The sequence below is a fragment of the Pleurodeles waltl genome, chromosome 8, assembly GCF_031143425.1.
Source record: "Pleurodeles waltl isolate 20211129_DDA chromosome 8, aPleWal1.hap1.20221129, whole genome shotgun sequence".
Taxonomy (NCBI): domain Eukaryota; kingdom Metazoa; phylum Chordata; class Amphibia; order Caudata; family Salamandridae; genus Pleurodeles; species Pleurodeles waltl.
In genome coordinates, this window is record NC_090447.1 from 651,816,449 (window position 1) to 651,840,476 (window position 24,028).

The 24,028-nt window shown below is 45.7% G+C and overlaps 1 protein-coding gene across 1 annotated transcript in view; it reads left to right on the forward strand.

The window, feature by feature from the left end:
* Positions 1-24,028, forward strand: part of PRDX4 (peroxiredoxin 4) — a 149,538-nt gene that overhangs the window by 19,906 nt on the left and 105,604 nt on the right. Inside the window, exon 2 of the mRNA XM_069204743.1 lies at positions 11,288-11,405. Coding sequence (XP_069060844.1) covers positions 11,288-11,405 — 118 coding nt within the window. The remainder of the gene's footprint in view (positions 1-11,287; positions 11,406-24,028) is intronic.

The following is a 24,028-nucleotide window of genomic DNA, read 5'->3' on the forward strand; positions in this document are numbered from 1 at the left end:
CTCGAGGCTTGTATTTATCATATTGTGTAAGGGCCATATCGGTAGGCCCTTGGATGCTGTGGTGCATTGTCCAGTGATTTATTTTCGACTACAAGGGATGCTCCAGGAAGAGTGCGGTGATAGGGCCTGCTGTGTTTTTCATAGGAGAGTGCCTAAGTAAGCAGTGCTTGTCCTGCAGGTATATCCCACTTTTAGGTTGATCGCCAAGTGCTTTTCATCATGTTGTAAGTATTTTGAGGGCTTTTATCCATGCCCATCACTTTCACTTGTTCTTGGGCTTGCCTTTCAAAGATACCTTGATGTCATTGGTAAATGCTTTACGTTGGTCCCGCCTATGGACTGTTTTGTTTTCGGCCTACAGCATGGGCAAACTATTTGTTTTTTCTTCTTTTGTCCAACCGCCCCACCCCTGTGCCCTCCCCTTTCATGCTCCATGGAGCTCACAGCGCGAACAGCAACTCAAACTCCACCAGCAGGATTGAAGCGTTGGTCAAATTGTTCACACTGTTACCTAATGGGAGTAATTTCTTTTGGTTCTCCCCTTTCATGCTCCATAGCTTTCATAAAACACTTGTAATTGATAGCTGCTTTACATAAATCATCAAAGCAGCTCTCCCGACACAGTGGGAGAGCCGATACTACAACATTCACTGCACTTGGGGAAACTTGCCCCCAAAATGCTTTGCAAAACATTTTTGCCTGTATCACAACCTGTGGTGGTCCTAGGACAATGGGACCACCACCAAAATGGTCAGAATGGCACTCTTTCTGTGTAGGCCATCTCTGGATCCCCACACTAGGTTAGTGGGGACACCAAAATAATACTCGCCCCCATGTGCAGTGTCTGTATAAGCTCCCTCATTGCTGAAACTTTTGTTTTACAGCTGAGAGTAGTTTGATGCACTCTGTCTAGGTCAATTCTTGGTCCCCATACTAGGTTAGCGGGGACCCCAAAACAATAACATATCTTACCATTGCTGTATTTGAAACTTTTGTCTTGCACCTGGGAGCAGTTTGTTTCAAGAGCCTTGTTTAAAAAAAAAATATTCTATAGGGCCTACTAGCCCTTGAGTTATAGAAGAAAGGCCCAAAATGTGCGGCAGTGTTGACCAATTAATGTGGCAAAAGAAGTCCAGTTAAAAATGTACACTCCTAATAGCTTGAACTCAAGTAAATGCAAGACCTAGAGCATTGCAAATGCTTGTTCATTCTTTCTAAATTGCTTACCTGTTGCATAGCTGCCAAGCTTCCAGTATTCATGTGTGGCGTACTGCTTCCTACCAGACTTCATCCTTTGAATTCTGAGACCTGTCAAGTTTTTATAATGAAAAAAAACAAGACCACAAGTCCCAGAAGTCAAAGAAAAAAACTGGACTGGTGCAGCACATCACGCACAGACTTCAGAAACTAGGCAGGGCTGCTGTTGTCAGCATATGTTTGTCCTTTTTTATTTCTTCATTACTGAGGCCTCCCCCCGGGATGGGGAGGAGAAGAGGCTCCATATAGTTCTTTATGGGATCTCCTTATCTCCTAAAATGTTCTATTTTTACTTGGATATTGGTTCTTGTGGAGTGCGTTTTAAAATATACTACTTTCTAGATCGTTCTTAATCTTATTTTCTTTTTGCATCCTGTAGGAGGCTGACCTGGTTTGTAGTGAGTACCTTGGGTACTTACACCTTATACCAGGTACAGTTATCCCTTATTAGTGAAGTAGTAGTGTTCTAGCAGCTTAGGCTGATAGAGGTAACTATAGCAGAGCAGCTTAGGCTGAACTAGGAGACCTGCAAAGCTCATGCAATACCACTTATAGTTACACAGTACTTGTACACAAGTAAAGACAATACTCAGTGTTACCAAAAATAAAGGTATTTATTTGGGTGACACAGTACCAAAAATATCTTCGAGAGAATACTCCTTCAGGAGGTAAGTATTCTACACTGGACACCAAAATTAGACAAGTGAATAGTCATAGGATAGTGCAAACAATAGGAAATGCTATAGAGTGCAATGGGAGAAAATAGGTCTAGGGGCAACACAAACCATATACTAAAAGTGGAATGCGAATCACGAATTCCCCCCTCCCTAGACAAGTGTAGTGTGTGAAGAATCACTGGTATAGTAAGAATACAATAAAGGTAAGTAAATTACCCCACCCCAAAGTCCAGAAAAGCAGGAGTCAAGTACTGCAAGTTTCCTTAGGACACACTACACCTCGTGATTGGGATTTTGCAGTAACCAACCAAGTCTGCAAACAACAACTGCTGGATTCCTGGACCTGAAGACCTGCAAAAGAAGGGGACCAAGTCCAGAAGTCGAAAGAAGTTCCAGGAAGGGCAGGAGCCCCTGCCAACCCAGAAGAGGGTGCAAAAGAACAGTCATCGGTTATTTGAAGACTGCAGGAATGCACCCTAGGAAGATGCCAGCGGGTTCCTGCGTGATGCAAAGGATGTCCCACGACGTGACGATGGATGCAGAAATGATTGTTTTGGAAGTCGCCAACAAGCCTTGGTTACGACAAATATGCATTTTGCGTCAAAATGGTGCTGGCTGGACCCAGGAGGGACCTGTAGGCCTAGACTCTATGTGATTAGGAAGAGGGGCTCGCAGCACTTTAGATAGCCCTCAGGATGCCAGCAAGCACCCACGGGAGTCCTAGGACACGGGGACAAAGGAGGTGCAAAACACGGTTGATGCAGCACAACAAAGGAAGGTCCCACGCCTCCGGAGAACAACTCAGCAAGTTGAGCGTCACGGGATGGAGTGCTGGGGACCTGGGCCAAGCTGTGCACAAAGGAATTTGCAAATAATGCACAGAGGTCTCAGGAGGTGAAGAAGACGCAGTACGCAGGCGTACCGTTGCTCTCAGGGAAGGCAAGTTCTTACCTTCTCCAAATTGCGTCAGCAGAACCTCATGACAGTTTGTTGATGGGGTCCAATCTCTGTGTCCTTAGGAGCACACTTGTCTCTGTGAGAGGAGTCCAAGGGTACCGGTCGTCATCTTATAAGGTGCCTGCTGGAGCAGGGGAGTGACTCCGTCACCCCACAGGAGATTTCTTCAGTCCTTCTGGTGCGGGAAGAAGACAGGGGGTACTCTGAGCGTCCACACCGTGGAAACTGTTGCAGATGCTGGCTGGAGCCTAAGTTGCAGAGGAAAATTATCCCTTGTGGATACTTTGTTGCTGTTACAGCAGTTCCTGGAGCAGGCTGCGGTTGATCTGAGGTCAGAGGATGCTGAAGTTGTTGCAGAGGATTCCTGAAGGAAACTTGCAGCAGAATCTGAAGAGAACCCACAGGAAAGACCCTAAATAGCCCCAAGAGGGGGATTGGCTACCTTATCAGGTATGGACCTATCGGGGGGGGGGGGTCTCTGACGTCACCTGTTGGCATTGGCCACTCGGAGCCCTTTAGAGTGCCCCCGCACCTTGCGAAGCAAGATGGCTGAAGTCTGGGACACACTGGAGGAACTCTGGGCACCACCCCTAGGGTGGTGGACAGGGGAGTGGTCACTTCACTTTCCTTTGTCCAGTTTTGTGCCAGAGCAGGGAACAAGGGGTCCCTGAACCAGTGTAGACTGACTTATGCAAGGAGGGCAACATCTGTGCCCTTCAAAGCATTTTCAGAGGCTGGGGGAGGCTACCCCTCCCCAGCCTGTAACGCCTGTTTCCAAAGGGAGAGGGTGTAACACCCTGCTCTTGGAGGAATGCTTTGGTCTACCTTCCTGGACTCTGCTGCCCAGAACCCTGTCTGTGAGGTGGCAGTAGCTGTAGCGCAAGCCTGAGAGCTGGTCTGGTCCATGGTGGAGCCCCCAGGATGCATGCAATTGGCTCCACAATACCATATTTGGAATGGGGGGGACAATTCCATGTTCTTAGACATGTTACATGGCCATATTCGGAGTTACCATTGTGAAGCTACGTATAAGTATTGACCTATATGTAGTGCACGTGTGTAATGGCCTCCCCACACTCAAAGTCCGGGGAAATGGCCCTGAACTATGTGGGGGCACCTTTGCTAGTGCAAGGGTGCCCTCACACTTAGTAACTTTGCACCTAACCTTCACCAAGTGAAGGTTAGACATATAGATGACTTATAAGTTACTTAAGTGCAGTGAAAATGGCTGTGAAATAGTGTGCACTATTTCATGCAGGCTGCAATGGCAGGCCTGTGCAGGGGTTTGTCTGAGCTCCCTACAGGTGGCAGAAGAAATGCTGCAGCCCATATGGATCTCCTGGAACCCCAGTGCCCTGGGTACCGAGATACCATATACTAGGGACTTATAAGGGGGAGGGGCAGTGTGCCAATTGAAACTGGTAAATGAAGTCCCTAGCCTACAGTAACAAATTTAAAAGCAGAAAGAGCAGCTGGTTAGCAGATCCTCTGTGACTCAGTCAAGCACTACTGACAACACAAACATTAGGCCACAAACTATGAGCCCTGGAGTCCTGGTTAGCAGGATCTCAGTGAGATAGGCAAAAACATACTGACATACACTCACAAACAGGTCAAAAGTGAGGGGTAACCATGCTAGAAAGAGGCTACTTTCTCACACATCCTTTTCTTGTATAGGTAGCGCATGCGCCATCTCTTCGGGACGTTTTGTTTACAACACAGCAAAAAGATCATGGCAAAAGCCAATTGATCTCGCTTAGGCGAGGCCTATTTGCCAATGATTTTCACTTATTTGTGTGATCCTGGAAATAAAATCAAACAGTGTAATACTCAGAAAGACTGGTGCAGAAATACCTAAATCTTTTGTTAGCATCTTATGTATCTCAGGGATCATATTTATGGAAATGTTACCAATGAGGGTGATGGATAAGTTAGCAAAACATTTCAGATGAGCCGAGGTGTCCTAGTAGAGTTTTAAGATTGATAAAATGAGAGTGTGAGGAATAAAAAAAATGAAAGAAAAGAGGCTGCAGCTTAGATACCGTTCATCCTGTCACAACTGAATATTTATTAGTTGACCATGCACTTCTTTATTTTGCAACTGCACTATCATTGATACAAACATGCTTCACATGACCACACTGCACACATTAAGCTGACGGGTGTTAAATCAGTACTAATGTTTTGCCTTTTGTTGATGCTAGTTATGATTGAAGGTGTGCTGGGAACCTGCTAACCAGGCCCTAGCACCAGTGTTCTTTCCCTAAACTGTATCTTTGTCTCCACAATTGGCACAGCTCTGGCACACAGAGAGGTCCCTTGTAAATGGTACCCCTGGTACCAAGGGCCCTGTGGACAGCGAAGGTCTCGAAGGGCTGCAGCATATATTATGCCACCCTGGGGACCCCCTCACTCCGCATGTGCACACTGCCTCACAGCTTGTGTGTGCTGGCAGGGAGAAAAAGACTAAGTCGCCATGGCACTCCCCTCAGAGTGCCATGCCCACAACCCACTGCCTGTGGCATAGATAAGTCGCCCCTCTAGCACGCCTTACAGCCCTAAGGCAGGGTGCCCTATACCACAGGTGAGTGACTAGTTGCATGAGCACTATGCCCCTACAGTGTCTAAGCCAATTCTTAGACATTGTAAGTGCAGGGTAGCCATAAGAGTATATGGTCTGGGAGGTTGTCCAACAAGAACGCCACAGTTCCATAATGGCTGCACTGAATACTGGGAAGTTTGGTATCCAACTTCTCAGCACAATAAATCCACACTGGCATCAGTGTGGGATTTATTGAGAAATACACACAGAGGGCACCTTAGAGATATCCCCTGTATATCTGTCCAACTACTAGTGCTAGGCTGACCAGTTTCTGCCAGCCTGCCACATCGACTGGTTTCTGGGCACGTGGGGCGAGTGCCTTTGTGCACTCTGTGTCCAGGAACAAAGCCTGTACTGGGTGGAGGTGCTTCACTACTCCCCCTGCAGGAACTGTAACACCTGGCGGTGAGCCACAAAGGCTCAAGCCTGGTGTTGCAGCGCACCAGGGCTCTCCAGCTAGTGGAGATGCCCGCCCCACGCATCCCCCCCCCCGACACAGCCCCCACTTTTGTGCAGCAAGTCTGGAGGAAATAATGAGAAAAACAAGGGAGTCGCCCTCCAGCCAGGACAGCCCCTAAGGTGTCCTGAGCTGAGGTGACCCCTGCCTTAGGAAATCCTCCATCTTGCTTTGGAGGATTCTCCCCCCCCCACCCCCAATAGGATAAGGGATGTAACCCCCTCCCCACAGGGAGGAAGCACAAAGAGGGTGTAGCCACCCTCCAGCACAGTAGCCATAGGCTACTGCCCATCAGACCTAAACACCCCCCTAAATTAAGTATTTAGGGGTGACCCTGAACCCAGGAAACCAGATTCCTGATGACCTACAACAAGGACTGCTGACCACCCCTGCAAAGAAGACGGAGATAACAACTGACTTGACCCCAGCCCTACAGGCATGTCTCCAGACTCCAAGAACCTGCACAGCGATGCATCCAGCGACCTTGGCGGACTCAAAGTTCTGCCCTGCAACCAAAGGACCAAGCAAGTCCTGTGGACGTCGGCTCTGTCCAAACGGCAACAAAGAAACCATATTTAAAGGGACTCCAGCCTCACTTCGGAAGCGTGAATCCCCAACGCTCTGCAGAACTAATTTTTCACCAGGGTAGAAACTGTTTGAGTGCTAAATGCAAACCTTGGAGGTGTGAACATCTAAGTTATGTGGTCTATTGTTTTATCTATTGTAACAATTTACAAATTGGAGTGGTTTGTTGCTGAAGAGCTGACAAGGGGAAGTCCGGTTGAAGCTTTGGAGCAAAACTCAATGATGGGCAGATAGACTAATGGAGCATTGACCATCTGTCGAAGTTCATTATATTGGCATGTTCTGCCACTGCAGAATCCAGACTTTATACCAGATGCCAGTTGGACCACCATCTCCAGATTAATCTTTAATGTTTGGTTACACTGCACTGTCTAAACAGACCTTCTGAATAAATGATTCATTGTGGCTCGAACACTCAACAATTGACCTTCTGGTTTGTAAGGACCAACTGATGCAACATTGATCAGAATGTTCTGAGATGGGAAGAGAAGAACTGGTGCAAGTTTCAGTAGAAATGGAAACCAGACTTGAGCTTTCCATGGCAGTGTCACCTGGATCACATTTGCTCCTTGTAGCCTCTTGTGCCACCACCCTCATGATTATAGTCCAGGGAGGGAAGGCATAGTTGTAGCCCTACTCCCAGACCTCAAAACTCATCCAAAGTTTTTAAAGCCCGAGGTACTCCATGTTAGAAATGGGTTCTCTAGTCGTCATAGGTATAGACCCTGTCCAAGTAGGAACCAAAATCCTAGTCATGGTAAGTCATGTAGACTCTCTGAATTAAACTGTGCTCACCTTCTGGTAGCTTGGCACAGAGCAGGCAGGCTTAACTTAAGAGGAAATGTGTAAAATATTTGTGCACCACTTAAATTAAAAAACGCCATAAAAAGGCTCCACAGCAGTCTAGAAAAATAGAGAATATATATATCTGAGTAAAACAAGACCCCAGTGACAACAATCCAATATGTAGAGCCCGAGAGCTACAATTTTGTGCTCTGTTTTCACCAAAATCTTTAAAAGTGCAACGCGGCAACTGTTTTTCTGGTTTCACCGGACCAGGACAAAGTCAAGAGTTCAGGTCGACCGTGATAGAGCGTGGGCCGGATACAGGGCTTCACTTAGGCCCTCTGAGCACAGTATCTTCAATCAATCCATCAGTCAAAAACTTTCTTACGCGCACTACTCACCCGTTAGCGTCTCAAGGCGCGGGGGGGGGGTGGCAGGGGTTGATGTTTACTGCTCAAAAAGCCATGTCTTGAGGTGCTTTCTGAGAGTTAGGAGGTCCTGGGTCTTGCGTAGATTGGTGGGGAGGGAGTTCCAGGTCTTGGCAGGGAGGTGGGAGAAGGATCTGCTGCCGGAGGTGGTGCGTTGGATGCGGGGGACTGTGGCAAGGGTGAGGTCAGCGGAGATGTTGAGTTGGTATGTGGAAGTTTACTCGTTCGTTGAGGTAGGCCAGTCCAGTGTCGTGGAGGGATTTGTGAGCGTGGCTGAAGACTTTGAAGATGATCCTTTTGCTGATGGGCAGCCAGTGTAGGTATCTGATGTGAGCGGAGATGTGTTAGTGGCGGGGAAGGTTGAGGATGAGACGTGCGTTCTGGATTCGCTGGAGTTTTTTCTGAAGCTTGGCTGTGGTCCCAGCGTAGAGGGCTTTGCCATAATCCAGTCTGCTGCTGATGAGGGCATGGGTGACCGTTTTTCTTGTTTCTAAAGGAATCCATTTTAAAGTCTTGCGTAGCATGTGAAGGGTGTTGAAGCAGGAGGACGATATGGTGTTGATTTGCTGGGCCATGGAGAGAGAGGAGTCTAGGACAATGCCAAGGTTGCGTGCGTGGTTGGTGGGTGTTGAGAGTGGTGGGCCACCAGGAGACGTCCCATGCTGTCTTGTTGGGGCCGAAGAGGATTTCTGTTTTGTTGGAGTTAAGTTTGAGGTGGCTTGCTGTCATCCATTTGGCGACGTCCAGCGTGCAGGTTTGTCTTGGCGGTGGCTGGGTTCCTGGTGGGGGAGATGATGAGCTGGGTGTCGTCTGCGTAAGAGATGATGGTGATTCCATGGGGGTGGAGGATGTTGGGGGGGGGGGGGGGGGGGGCACGTACATGTTGAAGAGGATGGGGCTGAGAGGATCCTTGGCGGACCCCACAGATGATCTTGATGGCTGGAGACCGGAAGGGAGGGAGGTGAACTCTTTGGGTTCTTTCGGCGTGGAAGGGGATGAGCCAGTCTAGGGCCTTGTGTCGGATTGTAGCATCAAAAAGGCGTGCGTGGAGGGTTTAGTGGCATACAGTGGCAAAGGCTGCGGAGAGGTCTTCCTTAAATCCTGGTGCACAGTCTACGCTGTGAGGCTTCGCACCAGTTCCGGTGAGGACCACAAAGAGCAACAAAAACTTCAGTGTTCAGACCAGTGCCTGTCTTTGTCGAAAAAGTACTTTTTAATCTTGTAACAGTACTAAAAACTACTTAGTTCAGTCTAGTGTATAGGGCAGTCAACCTTTCACTCCTTGCAGCGTTACACCTGCTTATTTCCCCCCTCATTATGACCAGGATGACGCTTGTTACCCCAATAATAATGGAAAAAGCTTGGTTAGATCTCTGGTGCAGATTCTGGAACATTGCAAGTCAAATGCGCATTCAGTTCATGCCTGTCACTTGCTCTTAACTGTGGTGGTGCTGTAGATAGGAAGTTTGTGCTCCTGCCAGAAATTGTCAGACTGGGGGACTTTCTACAGCACAGGTAAATCCTGGCTTTGCTTTCAGGTAGTTGTTTTTCCTGGCTATCCTTCTGTCAAGGGGCAGGCGAGGCTTCTGCTGGACAGTCTTTCCAGTCGCTCCAGGAAGGCTCATAAGCTTTCTCAGTAAGCCAACAGGCAGACCTTTGACTCCAGCAGATTGTTCCCCCTCACCACTGGGAGACTGTTGACACCAGCCCTGGTTGCACAGCTGTCCTTAAAGTATTCCTCAGAGTTGTTCTTTTGCCATGAAGAGCTATAGCATATGCTGTGGTTTGTGTCCCACACCTATACATGTTTTCTAGCCAGGATGTGGACTCATGCTCTCAACCTTCAGAACCAGTTTTGTGAAGAGTGAGGTGGTTATCTTCAAGTGCTTGTCTGTGATTGTTTGCTTGAAAAACATTGTGTGACCTGATGCTTCTCAAACCCGGGCACAATATAGTTTGAGGTTTCTGCAACTGGTTGTCATCTGACCTTTTGAAACATTAATCTGGGTTAGAGGAGAGGGTAGACCTTACATATGAATTTGCTTATGTTGCACAACAGACACTGCAGTTTTACCCCTCATGTCTCCTGTGAACCAAATGGATTGTTCAGAAAGAACTCTTCAGTGTTCCTTTGTTTCTAAAAGGCTTCATTGAATTTCTAAACTTAGCCCTTGATGACACAGGAAAAGAAGATCTGGTCACGCTATCCATTTCAAAACACTGTATGGTTCCACTACCACCTTGTGCTATCCCTAGAACAGGGACACTAGTCTTCTGTCCATTATAAGCACAAGCTTTGTGCATCTCCTATTGCTGGAACCGGGACAGGCCCTGACCACCTGGGTTCAGGTCTGGGTTGGAGACTTGGTGGGATTTAATCCATTTGAGACGCTAAGGATGCCTCAGCCTGGGTTCCTCCTCTTACAAGTTAGTCATCTGTCCTGACATTCTCATCCAAGGTCTGGTTGGTCAGTGTCCTAGTAGGGGGTAGTCGGGATAGAAGACGGTCTCAAACGTGTCCCCAATGCATTCAAAAGCATCAAAGTGAATGGAACACTTTTTTTTGTTTTTGTTTTGTTTTGTTTTCCTTTTCACTTAGCCCTTAGGTAGTACAGTACTACTCTTGCATACCCCCAAACCCTCCTCCTCCTCCACCACCAATCCGAGGTTCTGAGTTATCAGGGATCTTGGGATAAGTCACTTCCGTGCCATTCCCCCATACCACTTCTCCTTAAGAGGGGAAGCACTGGGTGGCAGGCTAACAAGAGCAGAAGCTGCCTTCCCAGGGCCTGCATGCCTTTAGATAAAGCATTTTTGTTGATGTATGTATTTTTTTTTTTTTTTAAACTGGTGTGTTTACATGTAGCCCACTGGGTATCTGCCTGCATGGGGTGATTTGAAGAACATACCTGCGGCTGTTAGCTTGGGCACAAACTAGTAGGCCTCTAACGAAAAAGCCCTGTCTTCAGGTTCTATTCAAATGCAGCAAGGATAAGCTGGGGGCAGAGTCCCTCCTAAACACTGTACGTGTTGGAATGTAAACGACAAGCGCTTCTGTACTTAAATTACAGCCTAGCAGGAAGAAAAGAGTAAATCTTGGACTTGTATGGAAATTGGCCTGTCCGTCAGATTGGGTTGTGACCTAATAAACTGAGACATTTGGTTTTGAAGATGCTTTGTACTTGGCTTATAGCCTTTTAAAAGGCTGTTGAGCAGTAATAAGAGACACATGTGTAATCCTCTCCTCTGGTCATGGCATAAAATTCCTCCACTACTGGAGGGAATCTGCAAATGTCTTCAGGAACTTAGGTACAGAAACACTTGATGCGCGCATATTTAAAATTTCACATTCACCTCCAAATCTGTTTAAACCTTGCTTCTACAAATAGTTGAGATTGCCTCACTTCAAAATATTTTGTGGTGGTTATTTTGCCTGTTGCTTTGGACATTCTCTGTAAGCAGTTATTGCTGATGTAATTGGTTGCTTTATGAAATGTTACTCTCCGACCTACTCCCTAAATAATAACATTGTTTTTAGTTTCCAAACAAGCTCCTTATTTTGAAGGAACGGCTGTGATCAATGGAGAATTTAAGGAACTGAAACTTTCGGATTATCGAGGAAAATATCTAGTGTTCTTCTTTTACCCCCTGGATTTGTAAGTACAGTACATAAGTGTTTTGTGAATTAGACTGTGCCAAAGCATACGAATATATTTATGGATCTTGAATACAAACTATTTATAAGGATGATAAATAAAAATACAACTGTCACTCCTACCTAACTTGTGCATCTGACTGATGGGAGGTGGTGCTGGTCGCCTCCCATCATTGCATGTGGCCTACAATCCTGCTCTCCCCTCATTTAATAGATAATATACACTACCCTGTAGATAGGTGACATAACTAAGTGGGCAGAGGGGTTGGAGGGGGAATGGTTCACTGCTTTTTGTTTCTTTCCATTAACAGCTTGCAAAATGCGATAATATAAGTAATGGTGGTGTTGTTAATATATACATGTATCATTGAACCATATTTAACATAGAATACATGTGGTTGATGCATTTCAATAAAACGCATTAAAATTTAACTTGTTTGGAAAAAAGGATGATAAATATAACAAGCGTTTGCAATGCAGTGGGTCTCGCATTTACTAGAGTTAATGCTATTAGCGTTGTAAACTACTAACCGGACTTTTCTTGCCACATAAACTGAAAAGTAAAATAGTTTCACATAAGCGATCCCACGGCTGCCATGAGCGCGAAGTAAACAGAAAAGGAAACAGAAGTTTGCCCCAGTGAAGCATATTGGCAAAAATGCAATTATCCATATAACGGAGTAGATGTCATGCAAAGAGCTCAACTGCTGTCCAGCGAGATCGCGCTGCCTACAAAATAAAGAGAAAAGGTAGTTTAGAAGCCATACAGAAAATGTGGAGCCTCGTATGTTTTCAGTAGTTGGCCGGTGCTCGAGGAGGGCTTAACACCAGAAAAAGGCATGACTTTTCAAGTGAATGAAATCGAGCGAATTGTAAAAAATGCAAGCCAACAAACCAACCAAACTGATGAGCAGGACATGGGTGTGGTTACAAGCCCGTAGAGCGATAACAAAAGGGACAGAGCGCTTGGCACTCAACCCTAAAGAGTGGGCCGGAGCTCAAAGGTGAAATGGCCAGTCGGGTCATCTCCACCTTTTACTCGAGGCTGCAACCTGAGGGCACACCACAGCACCTGCATTCGACCTCACCAGTAGCTCAGTTGTTGAGTTTTTGCAACTATTTTCTTTCCTGCACCATCACGGTATTAAAGCCAGCAACCAAAGCTCCCGTTCAGCACCACAGATAGCCAAGCACACCTCTGCACCCATGTCACCCAGACTAGGTGAAGTTGTTCTGCCTGTTGAATCCTGGCCCATGGGCACCACACAAGCTTAACCCCCAGTGGACTCCCACAAACTTGACCTGCAAGTGACCGTGTCAAACGTACCATTTTTCAGCACCCTCGGCTACTTCTCTCAGGGACAGCCAGGACACCTCTGCACATTGCCCTCTCAAGCCAGGTAAAATTGGTCTCACTGTTGTAGCTTGGTCCTGGAACCCACACAACCTTAACTACAAGGGTTTCCCCACTAAACTCACCCTGAAAGTGGGCGTGTCACTAGTGATTTTTCCCATTGACCGCAATTGCAAAAGTTTGACAGCTTGAACTGCATTAAATTATTTATCACTTGAAACTCCATAAGTCCAGTTATACGTATCTGGCTTACTTTCTTTTGGTGTCACCAACCAGGCCATTGCAAGCTACCAGTAGCTCCCAGACACCTTCAAAGTAGCTCATAGCCTTGAGTTCATTTTTAAATAAGCACAGGGTCACATCTTCTTTTTGCAGTTAAGAAAAGGCTGTGTTTATTTAACCTTTTTAACATCGGGCTGCAGATAGCAGGGCCTGAAAATAAGCAGTGCTCAGTCAGATTTATGACCGAGGCTGGGGCACAGAGGTGAAAAACTGAACCACTGACCTATTTAACTCTTATATAAGGACAACAAAATGATGTTTCTGAATGCTTTTAAATGGGAGAAATTAAAATGTAGTTACTTTATTGATTAAGTTAACTCTTCATTTTAATTTTCTCCTGTTTCAAAATGTCACCTGTAGCAAATGCCCTGCTGTTTGTACCAGTTTCCAGTAGACACTGTCCATATGTGTAGCTGAAAATAAGTCAGTTGTTATAAATGGGAGAAGTTTAAAGTCAAGAAAAATGTTCCATATTTTGAACATTTTAGCTGACTGTTTCTCTACACTTTTAGGTTTCTCCTATTAAAAATATATATATAATAAATGGTTGCATGTTTGTGTTGGATGTAACAGTGCCACATTTACGACTTGTTTAGCCTTCAGTAGCTCACAATGATTTACACTGATCAGCTGTAGCTCTACGTACAGAAACGATTGGAGACCCCTGGGCTAAATTAATATTGGTGTCATTTCTTTTGAGTTGTCAATTTACTTATGGTCCATATTGGTACTCTGAAATGCTTAACACGTGCTCCTCAAATAAAGCCTGACTGCTCTTTGACATACTACAAGGACTGAGCTAAGGATTTATTATTGTGAATCCAAGGACCATCTTTGGGGTGTTGTGAGTATTACTTAGAGAAGCCACACCAGCAGCACTGCATAATACTCCATTTTCCTACAATTTGTATTTCAGTTCCAATATAAATCCAATTCACTTAATTTATGTGAGTGTGCCATTCCGTTCATAGGTCTATTTCATGCATGAAAACATGCACTGACCGTTGTATTTGTTTTGACTTTTGAATAGTGAACGAAGAAAAATGTTTGCCATGCTTCATAGCAGATGCAGCTACAATGCAAACTTTTGTAACACATCAGATCGGACAAATGTGAGTGTATACACACTTTTTTAAGAGATTACGCAAGAGTATGAGTGTCTAGGGGAGTGCATCAGTGTGTTTGAGTGAACATATGTGTGAAAGTTTGTGTGTGCAAGCGCATGAATATGTGTCAGTGCTTGTGTTATGATTGGAATTGTGCTCCTGGCCCTGGCATAATGAAGGTAATTCTTGGCTTATGGCGGAGAGAACTTGGGTTGAGGATCTTACCAATAAAAAACTGGAAGCCCTGGCAGATAGTACTTCTTGACATATGTGGGCAACCATGGTAAAAATACTGGTGCTGACATCCTGGAGGTAATTCTGGGCAAAGAAGAGGATGCAGTTGTGGTGTGTTGGTGGGTAACATGGGGAATGCTGGCCCTTGCATACCTGAGGTAATTTCTTCCTAATTGGTGGGGGGAGGTGTCATCCACGACAAACGACCAGCACTGACATATTTTAATGTAATTCTTTGTTAAATTGGGCATACAAGGCATATGGGTGGGGGATACCAATGAACATAAGGTGGCCTTGGTATACTGGAAGTAAATCTTGAGATGTGGGTGAACACCCATGAACATTCTGGCCCTGGCATACTGGAGATAATTCCTGACATATGGCAGAACCCATGGTACATCTTGAAAAAAATGGGACCAAGTCATATAGAGCGCAAAACTACCTTGGTACACCATTAAATTACTAGAATTTGTTGTGTGCCCTTTCAGAGTCTGTTTTTTTTAAAACATGTATGTAGAAATTGTGCATTATGTGACTTTATTTCTTTTCAAAATGTTCTCAGCAAGAGATATCCAAAATCCCCCTACAAACCTGATAAACTTGATTTGCCCACTGGAATGTGTCCGTTTCTATGCCCTGCCATTTTCAAAGCTCGCCAGCCACCATTAATGAGCATAAGTAACAGGGCCAGAGAGAGCAATAGGTGTGCAGAAGTCATTGTACAATCTTAAAACAAATAAAACTGGTTTCATGTTACAAGTGGACAAGCCCTCCGCTCCCGTCTTACCTTGAGTTAAACATAGTCGTGTGACCTGGGCCCCTACAATAAATTTGTGAAATTGCAAATTGTCTCCGAATACTTTCAGCCCTTCCCAAAGGGATTGCAGCTGGGGTTCAGGCGAGAGCGGCATCCGGATGTAATCTTATGATAAACAGGCACATGAACGCTGACCATGTTTGACATTTTCTACAACTCATGAGATGGGTGCCAGGACAAATGTCAGCAAATAAAACAGTAATGACAGTCGTGTCGGTGTCACTGTGATTAGAAACTTATAGGTGTTCAGTGGGGCACATTTGAAATGAGAGAAACACGGGAGCAACATGTGTGCAGCCAAGCATTCTCCTTGCAGTCACCCTGCTACACATAGCAAAATGTTAGGTATGTACGTTAGAGCAGGAAGCATCTCACTGAATAGCACAGACAGCAGAGATCGTGGAGAGGAAATATGAAGGAAGGAAGAGAATGAAAGACTAAAAATGAGGGCAAGTAAAAGACGAGCATTTGCAATGGAATGGGTCTCACGTTTACTCGAGTTAAAGCTATTAAGGTTGTAAACCTTAACCGGACTTTTCTTGCCACATAAACTGAAAAGTAAAACCGTTTCACATATGCAAGCAGACTGCTGCCATGAGCACAAAGAAAAAACACAAGGAAACAGAAGTTTGCTCGCAGTGAAAGGTATCGGCAAGAGTGCAATTATCCATGTAACAGGCAAAAGTGCAATTAGCCATATAACAGAGTCTATGTTGTGCAAAGCGCTCAACTACTTCCCAGTGAGATTGTGCTGCCTATGAAATAAAGAGGAAAAAGTAGTCCAGAAGCCATTTGAATTGTCTAGGAAGCCATAGCATTGTAGGCAGACTGCATGAGATGTAATATGCTGTGTAAGTGGTTTTTTTATTTTATTATTATTATAATAATAATAATAATTTTATTTTTTTTGCTATTTGAGTCTAAATTTGCTGTTTGGGTGGGGGGGGGGGGGAGGGAATCTTTTATTTCTTTGCAGCAAAACCTCCTTGGTGAATGTGGGATGGGATAAGCTGACCAAGATCTTTTTCTCTTTTGGGCTTCTTGATGAGGTCATCATTGTTGAAAATGTGTATGGCGCACTTACAGATCAGCTGGGTCTTATCCTGGTTAGTGATAAGCGTGAGCAGTGCCTACAGGGACTCCATCAGCAATGTGGGAAACTACTCTGTCATTGAACCTTGTAGGTAATGAGACGTGGGAGTTCATCAAGGTGCTAGGCTTACTGTTAAGGAGTTCCTCATGTTAAGAACTAGCTCGCAGGGAACAAGTTTCCCAGTGTGTTTGTTTGTGGGTTTTTTTTTTTTTAAATTGCTCTTTGTGAGATGTTTGCATACCACGTGCTGCGATGTGGCTGAGAGTTTCAGGTGCCGAATCAAAGGTATTTATGTTAAGCAGATTGCTGGGTAGTTTTTCAGTGTTGCTAGCCTGTTCTGGGCCTATCTTGTGCATGCCACCTTGTATTTCTCCCTGCTGGGATGTTGTGCCTGCACAAAAAGTGATGCATAAAGGATTGGGGGTGATGAGGTCTGCTTCGAAATTGATGTGGGAGGTAAGCGTGTGGACTGGAACCAGTGGTGCATAGTGAGCCTGGACTTGTTGGGTAGTAAATTTCGAGATTGTGCACTGTGAAGCCACCCTTCACATAAGGCATCTGTAATTTGTGCGAAGCACTCTGGAGTTGCCGGCCAGCCCAGATAACCCTCCCCATCAGTGAGGCTAAGTGGCTGAAGAAAGCCTTACTGAGTACTAGTGGGCAATTTTTGGAACCAGTATGAGTAGAACCATATTAACGAGTACACCTGTCCTGCCACAAAGTTAGCTTAATCCAGCTCTCCACTGATTTGGATAGGGAGACCATAAATCTGCCATAGTTTTCTTTAAGTGGTCGGGTCTTGATGGTAGTGTATGCATAAGTATCGGATGGGATCTGTCTGCATTTTTAGGTGGTATCAGGTGATTGGTCTCCTAGTAACCATAGTTTGCAGAACCAGAACTGATTCTGACCAGTCTATAGTGAGGTCAAACCCTGCACCAAAAAGCAGTGCTTTCTACAATCACTAGGTTAAGATTGTGGGTGGGGTTCTTGCCCAATAGGATTTCCTCCACATACTTTGAGAGGATAAGCTGACATGTGCCAAATTCAGTTTACTTAGTGTGATAGTACTCGCAGTATGCAAGGCACTGGCTCCACTGTCAACGTAAAGAGGATAGGGGGGACAGGGGACAGCCCTGTCTTGTGCTGCTTTGTATCGGCACTGGAGGGAGAAGCATGTTATGTACCGGAGTGACTTTGAGCAGTTGTCTCTGCGTAGAGTAGTCACCCGTTTTAGTAAAAGCCCCTTGCCCATGGCCATTCGTTCAATGGTGGATAGCAGGTATGTCTGTTCAATGGATTTGAAGGCCTTGTTGGTGTTTATAAACTGTCGCTTCCAGGGAGGGATCTGTTTGATTAGTTAGTGAAGAGGGTTTGGAGACTGTCCGATGTTGATCTACCTGGTATGAATCCTGATTGATCTGGATGGACCAGAAAAGGGAAGCAGCAATATTCTGTTAAGATTTTGGCTAAACTCATTGTTATCAGTTGATTAGGGAAAGAGGATGATACGAGTTTTAAGTGGAGGCCAGTTTCAACAGGGTAATCGCTATTGTTTGTGGTATGATGGAAGGAGACTACCGATCTCAAATGCCTCAATATATTCTTCCAGGAAGAAGGGGGGCAATTCCACAGAGTATTACGAGGTAAGTTTATCACTGGCTGAGGTGGTGTTTAGAGACTTGATCACTCCCCTAGTTTCCTGTAGCCTAATGGGCAAAAGGTTGCTCCCACTGATAACATCTCTAGCCAGGCAAGGATTCCATTGAGGTAACTGTGTATGTCCGCCTTGGCGATGTTCATTTGAGGTATATTGAGATCGGCAAATACTTGAAGGCTATCTTCATAATTATGAACTACTCCAGTTATGGGGGCTTCGATCTGAATCACGTCAGCCAAGGTCAAGAGTGGTCTAATTGGACCAGCTGCAGTGTGGCCAGGTTGTTTGCCTTCTCCATATCTTCTGGCTGCAGCATACTTGCCAAGACAGTTTACTTCCTGGTCCACAGTCTCACAGAACTCCAGCCTTTTTTTAATTCAGTAAGTTTAACAAGCTCTGGTCATGGCGGATCTCACATTCTTGTTCAAGTTTCTTAATGTCTGACTCCAGGCGACTTAGGCCGCCATGTACGTCCTTAAGAACCATGTGCCACTTGATAAACTCTCCCCTGATAACGACCTTGAAGGCATCCCAAAGGGTGGTGTGTCTCTAATAAATCTTTATTTTCAGTGAAGTAAGATACAGTGGCCCGACAGATGTCCAAGTAAAACACATGATCCATTAGTGTCTCAGGGCTTTGTCTCCAGTCTTTGCTTGTGTATTAGCTGTAATGTTAAGTGCATGCAATACCGATAAATGGTCAGATAGCGTACATGGTAAATATTTAATGTGGTCCAGCCAATCCTACTGTGTCTTGTGTCCAAAGCCAGAAATCTAATTGAGGCGAGGAAGTGTGTAGAGCTAAGTAATAAGACTAGTCTAGTTGTAGGATGAGATCAAGCACCCCAGTGCTTTGCATAATTTTGTCGAGTTCAGTTTGTACCTGGGTATGGTGGTTGGCTCCAACAGTGGTGCAATCCAGTGCAGGGAAGAGGACAGTGTTAGTTGACTGCCCATAGTATGGTACACTTGTTGGACGCAGCCAACGCTGTTAAAACCTCAGTAAAGAAGGCAGGGTAATTGAAGTTAGAGCCATGCTCCAATGCTATAGTGATGTGCTCGGAGCCAAGCATTATTTGGACCTGTAGTTGGCGCCCATTGTCATCATGAGACATATGTACTGGCCTAAAAGCACAACTCTTTTGATCACTGTTGCTACACTACTGGAATACGTGGAAAGTGAAGAAAAGTAGTGGTGATTGGACCGGACACCTGTGAAGGTGCTCTCTTGATGCAGCTAGATGTTTTTTGTATCGGTGTGATTTCTATGAAATGCAGCTTAAATTAGGCAAGTATTTGGTGAACTTTAGAATGATAGTTTATTCCCCTTACACTCCAGATAAAGATATAGTTTAATCATAGACATCACTATGGTGAGCAGCAAATGAGTGGATTGTCTGATAGAGACTTACAGTTGCAGATTCCTTATTTTAGATTTCCCCCAGACGTCAGGCTGGATTCGGACATTTTTCTCTGAGCAGTACCCTTGTGTGGCATCAGGTGGTGTTGGTTGGTACAGTCAGTCACTGGCATTGTAGTTGCTGTTGTATATAGGTGCCACGCTGATGTCAGATCTCTTCTTTTCATGCCAGCCTACACCCATATGCAGAGCTGACCTACTCTCAGTTGCTTTCCGACGGACTTTGCAACCTTTTTGTTGACGTTTTTGACCTAATTGGTGCATTGGAATGTCTTTCCACAAGAGCAAATTCAAGCCATGCGAATCCTGTCACCACATGATGTCGGTGATGGATCCGCACCTTGTGTGCTTGTGGTTCCTTTAGCACGACCACAACCTGAAGTAGTGCTCAAAGTGCTAGGCCATAAACCCAAAGCTTTGAGGGAGTTACATCTCCCTTGGCCAAGGGAGTCATAGAGAGGGTCCCTATGCCAGAAGTAGGCCATGTTAGTTATTCCAGCTACTTTCTGGTGCCCAAAAAGGACAAGGGCCTCCGCCCAAATTCTTGACCTCCGGTTCCTCAGTCTCTTCCTCAGGAAGGAGTTCAAGATGCTCACCCTGGCTCAAGTCCCATCTGCCTTGGACCATGGAGACTGGATGGTAGCGTTGGACTTGCAGGGTGTCTACTTTCACATTCCCATCCTGCCTGCCCACAGCTGTGATTTGCGGTTCATGGTAGCTCACGAGCACTTTCAGTTTACTGTGCATCCTGTAGGCCTTACCATCGCCCCTCGAATGTTCACAAAAGTGATGCCAGTTTTTGCTGCTCATCTGTGCTAGCTAGAGGTTTGTTTTACCCTACCTCTGCGACTGGCTGTTTAAGGCTAGCTCACCTCAGGCTGTTGTCTCCCACGTCCAGACTATGGTGAACCTCCTGCATTCACTGGGGTTGACTATAAATGTGCCGAAGTCACACCTGACTCCCTCTCAGACGCTCCCTTTCATGGAGCTGTTCTGGACACAGTGCAGTTTTGGGTCTGACTTCCTGAGCGTTGAATCCAGCATATTCAGGCTATGATACTGATGTTTCAGCCTCTATCTTGGATTTCGGTGAGAATGACAGGCTGCTGTCCAGAATGTGTTGACAATTTGGAGTGGGACAAGGACGAGTGGTGATCGCTTTGGGAGTGGTCTTGTGACCTTCCTCTCGAATGAGATCGGGAGCAGTGCAGAGCCGAGTGGTCATGAGCTTTAGGGACCGCTCCCTCAAAACTTTGGGTTCATGGGCCAGCACTTTGACAGCCAGCTCAACTTCAGGTTGTGGTCACGCTAAAGGAACCACAAGCACACAAGGTGTGGATCCGTCACCGACCTCATGTGGTGACAGGATTCCCACGGCTTGAATTGTCTCTTGTGGAAAGACACCCCGATGCACCAAGTAGGTCAAAAACTTCACCAAAACACATGTCAGATGGCCTATGCTGGCCCTGCAGAAGGACGTGAAGTTCCAATGGGTGCAGCATAACTGGAATCTCTCACCTGGTCCAAATCTCTGAGGGAACTGCGCAAGATCTGCAGTGGTGACTGACAAACCGCAATTGGGTTTGAGGGAAATCCCTCTCCCTTCCCCAACCAGTTGTCACAGATGGATCACTCCTCTGATGGGGCTGCCACATGGGAGAGGCGGAGATCAGAGGTATCTGGTCTTCAGTGGAGTCAGGGCTCCACCTCAATCTTCTGGAGCTTAAGGCGATCAGACTGGCATTGAAAGCATTCCTTCCCTCTCGCAAAGGGAAAGTGGTGTATGTGTTCACAGACAACACCCCCGCCATGTGATACTGCAACAAGCAGGGTGGATTTGGGCCGTGGAACCTTTGTGAAGAGGCCCTCGTCTCTGGACGTGGCCGGAACATCAGGGCATTTCCCTGGTGGTTCATCTGGCGGGCAGACCAACTCACCCGTCTGTACATGGTCAGTCCCGAATAGCATCTCCATCTGGAGGTGTGTAAGGTCTCTTTCAGCGTTGCGGAAAGCCTTGGTTAGATCTCTTCTCCTCCGCAGAGGACACGCAATGTCAGCTGATTGTGTGTTGGAGTTTCCAAGGCAGCACTCGCTCAGCAAAGCTTTTCGTTGTCCGTGGAAGTCAGGCCCCCTATACTCCTTTCCATCATTACCACTACAGCCCAGAGTTCTCAAGAATGACCAGGCTCAAGACCTTCTTGTGGCTCCAGACTGGGCACGAAGAGTATGGTATCCCGAGCTTCTGAGCATGGCCATTGATCCTTGACTAAGACTGCCTCTTCGGGAGTATCTACTGTTGCAGCAGCAGGAGACTGTTCTCCACCTGAACCTGTCCTGTGTCAGCCTTCTTGCGTGGAGATTGAGCGGCCGCAGTTGAAAGCTTTTGACCTTCCGTCCGAAGTCTGTAATGTTACCGTGGCATCCTGGCGTCTCCACCAAAAGAGTATGTGCCTATCGGAATAAAATTGTGGCATGGTGCACCAACAAGTCTCTTCACCCCCACGCCCCCTTTTACTGCACCTCTGTTTGAGGTTCTTTTGGTCATACTCTTGCTCAACCGAGCTCTGCTTTGGGCATCCTGAAGGGTTATCTGTCTGCCATCTCTGCTTTCCTCAGACTACCTGATCAAGCCTCCTTGTTCAAATCTCCCATTGTTGAGAGATTCCTCGACGGTCTTACCCACATGTTTTCGCCTACCCCGTTCATAATGCCCCAGTGGGATTTTAACTTAGTACTCGCTTTCCTCGTGTGTGCTCTTTTTGAGCATCTTCATAATGGTTTTCTTCTGCTCTTTTCCTTTAAAAACAGCCTTCCTTGTGAGAGAGAACGAATCACCACCACTGCACTTATCCCTGTAGTTGGCAATTTGGCTTTGATGGCGCACCAGGGACATGTTTTTGGAGATGGCGATAAGTTATATTTCCCAAAAATATTCACCATCAAGTATTCTAGATAGTTCTCTTTCTTGTGCGCACAGCCTCTGGTATTTAAACTATTAAGTTGCATCTGCAGGAGTGGCCTCCAGGTCCTTGTTTTAGCCCATATTTTTTATCCATTTCAGTTAGCAACTCCTTCAGCATCTTAGAATGCTGTCTGGCTTCATCTTTAATTTGTGATGTGCCTCTTCACTATGTCTATCCTTGTGTGTTTGTCCAGTCTTTCCTTAATCACATCCGTCCTACTTCTCAAGGTGTCTTTTTAGATTTCGCCTGCACGTGAGCCTGAGTGCTGTGCTTGCAAAATCTTTTGTGAATTATTGTTATTGTTGTTTTTTTTTATGTGGCCCACACCCTTTACTTACCTATGGCTTAGTCCAGCGTTGCTCTAATTCATGTGCTTCCAATTGGCCAGTATGTCTGCTTTCACTTCCTGCTCAGTGCTGCTTTGCCTTTATATGCCGTCGGGTGGGTTCTGGACCAGGTACTCCTTGCGGTCATTGGCTACTGATAACTGTCCTTGCACTGGCCACTTCACTGTGCAGGTACTATTTTTTTTTTGCCATTTCCAAATGAGCACTCCTTGTGAGTGAATCTGCAGGTCGCCTTCTTTCCTGTTCTATCTACCAAAAGCAGCCTAGCCTCGTTTATTGCTACTTCACACTATGCAGAACTCCACCTGAATGTATTGGGATGCATTACAGGAGCACCAGTTACCTTACCTTACATAAAGTCTTGTTAGTCTTTTTTGCTGTGGCACGAGGAGATTGTAATTTGCCCAGAAAAACAGTATTTTTCATATCGTAATTATTTCATTTAAGACCTCTGTCCCAGAATTCTGTTCTTAGGTATTTTTATCAAGGCATGTGCACCTAAATAGAACTCTGTTTCCCCCCCATGCTGAACTCTGCTGATTGTATTTGGCTGAAGCTCCTACAATCATATCTCAGGGAAGTGATTGTCTGTCCTTGGTTGCATCGAGGATGAGTTCACTGAATGGGTGGCTTTTCATAGGCACATAAGCTGGACAGCCAAACTTGGAACCAGGATGTATTGACATTAGCCTACATAAGGCGCCATCGGACACCAGTTCCTGCCTTAGTGTGCCTTACCAATGCTGGTTCAGTGCCAGTTGAAGTTCCTCAGCAGGTTATTCAATAGTGACTAGATCAGTGTTGGATTCTCATTTCATCTGTATGTGGTGTCTTGGATCTCACCATGGTTCTTTGGCTCTTGAACCTCCATTCATCCGCATACTGTTAAGATGTGGGAGGCCAAGTTGTTCTCGGATCAGGTCTTTAGGTACACATGTAAATGCTTTTTCCATTCTTTTTATGCGAAGTCTCCTGTGAGAAAAGGGCTTTTCCTTGTAGAAGCTGTCCCTGAACCATTCATATTGAAAGGGGGTAGGATCCATGCGCCATTACCCCTTAGCATGCTGGTTATCGTAGTGCAAATATTCAGCAGTTATTACTGTTTCTTCAACACACTGGTTTCAAAGTTCATTAAAATATTCACCTCATTTGGTGCAGTCATTGCTGTATCTCTAGACACGTGTTTCTGGATTACTCCGTCATCAGTAGAGAAAATGTTGGTGTTGCTTGGACATGCTGCCATTAATTTCTCGGGTTTCAATAACTGAGCCGTTCATAGACTGAGCATTGCCATGTCCTGCCACTGGTCTCTTACTCATCCTCTGAGGAACAGATTCTGGTTCTCAAA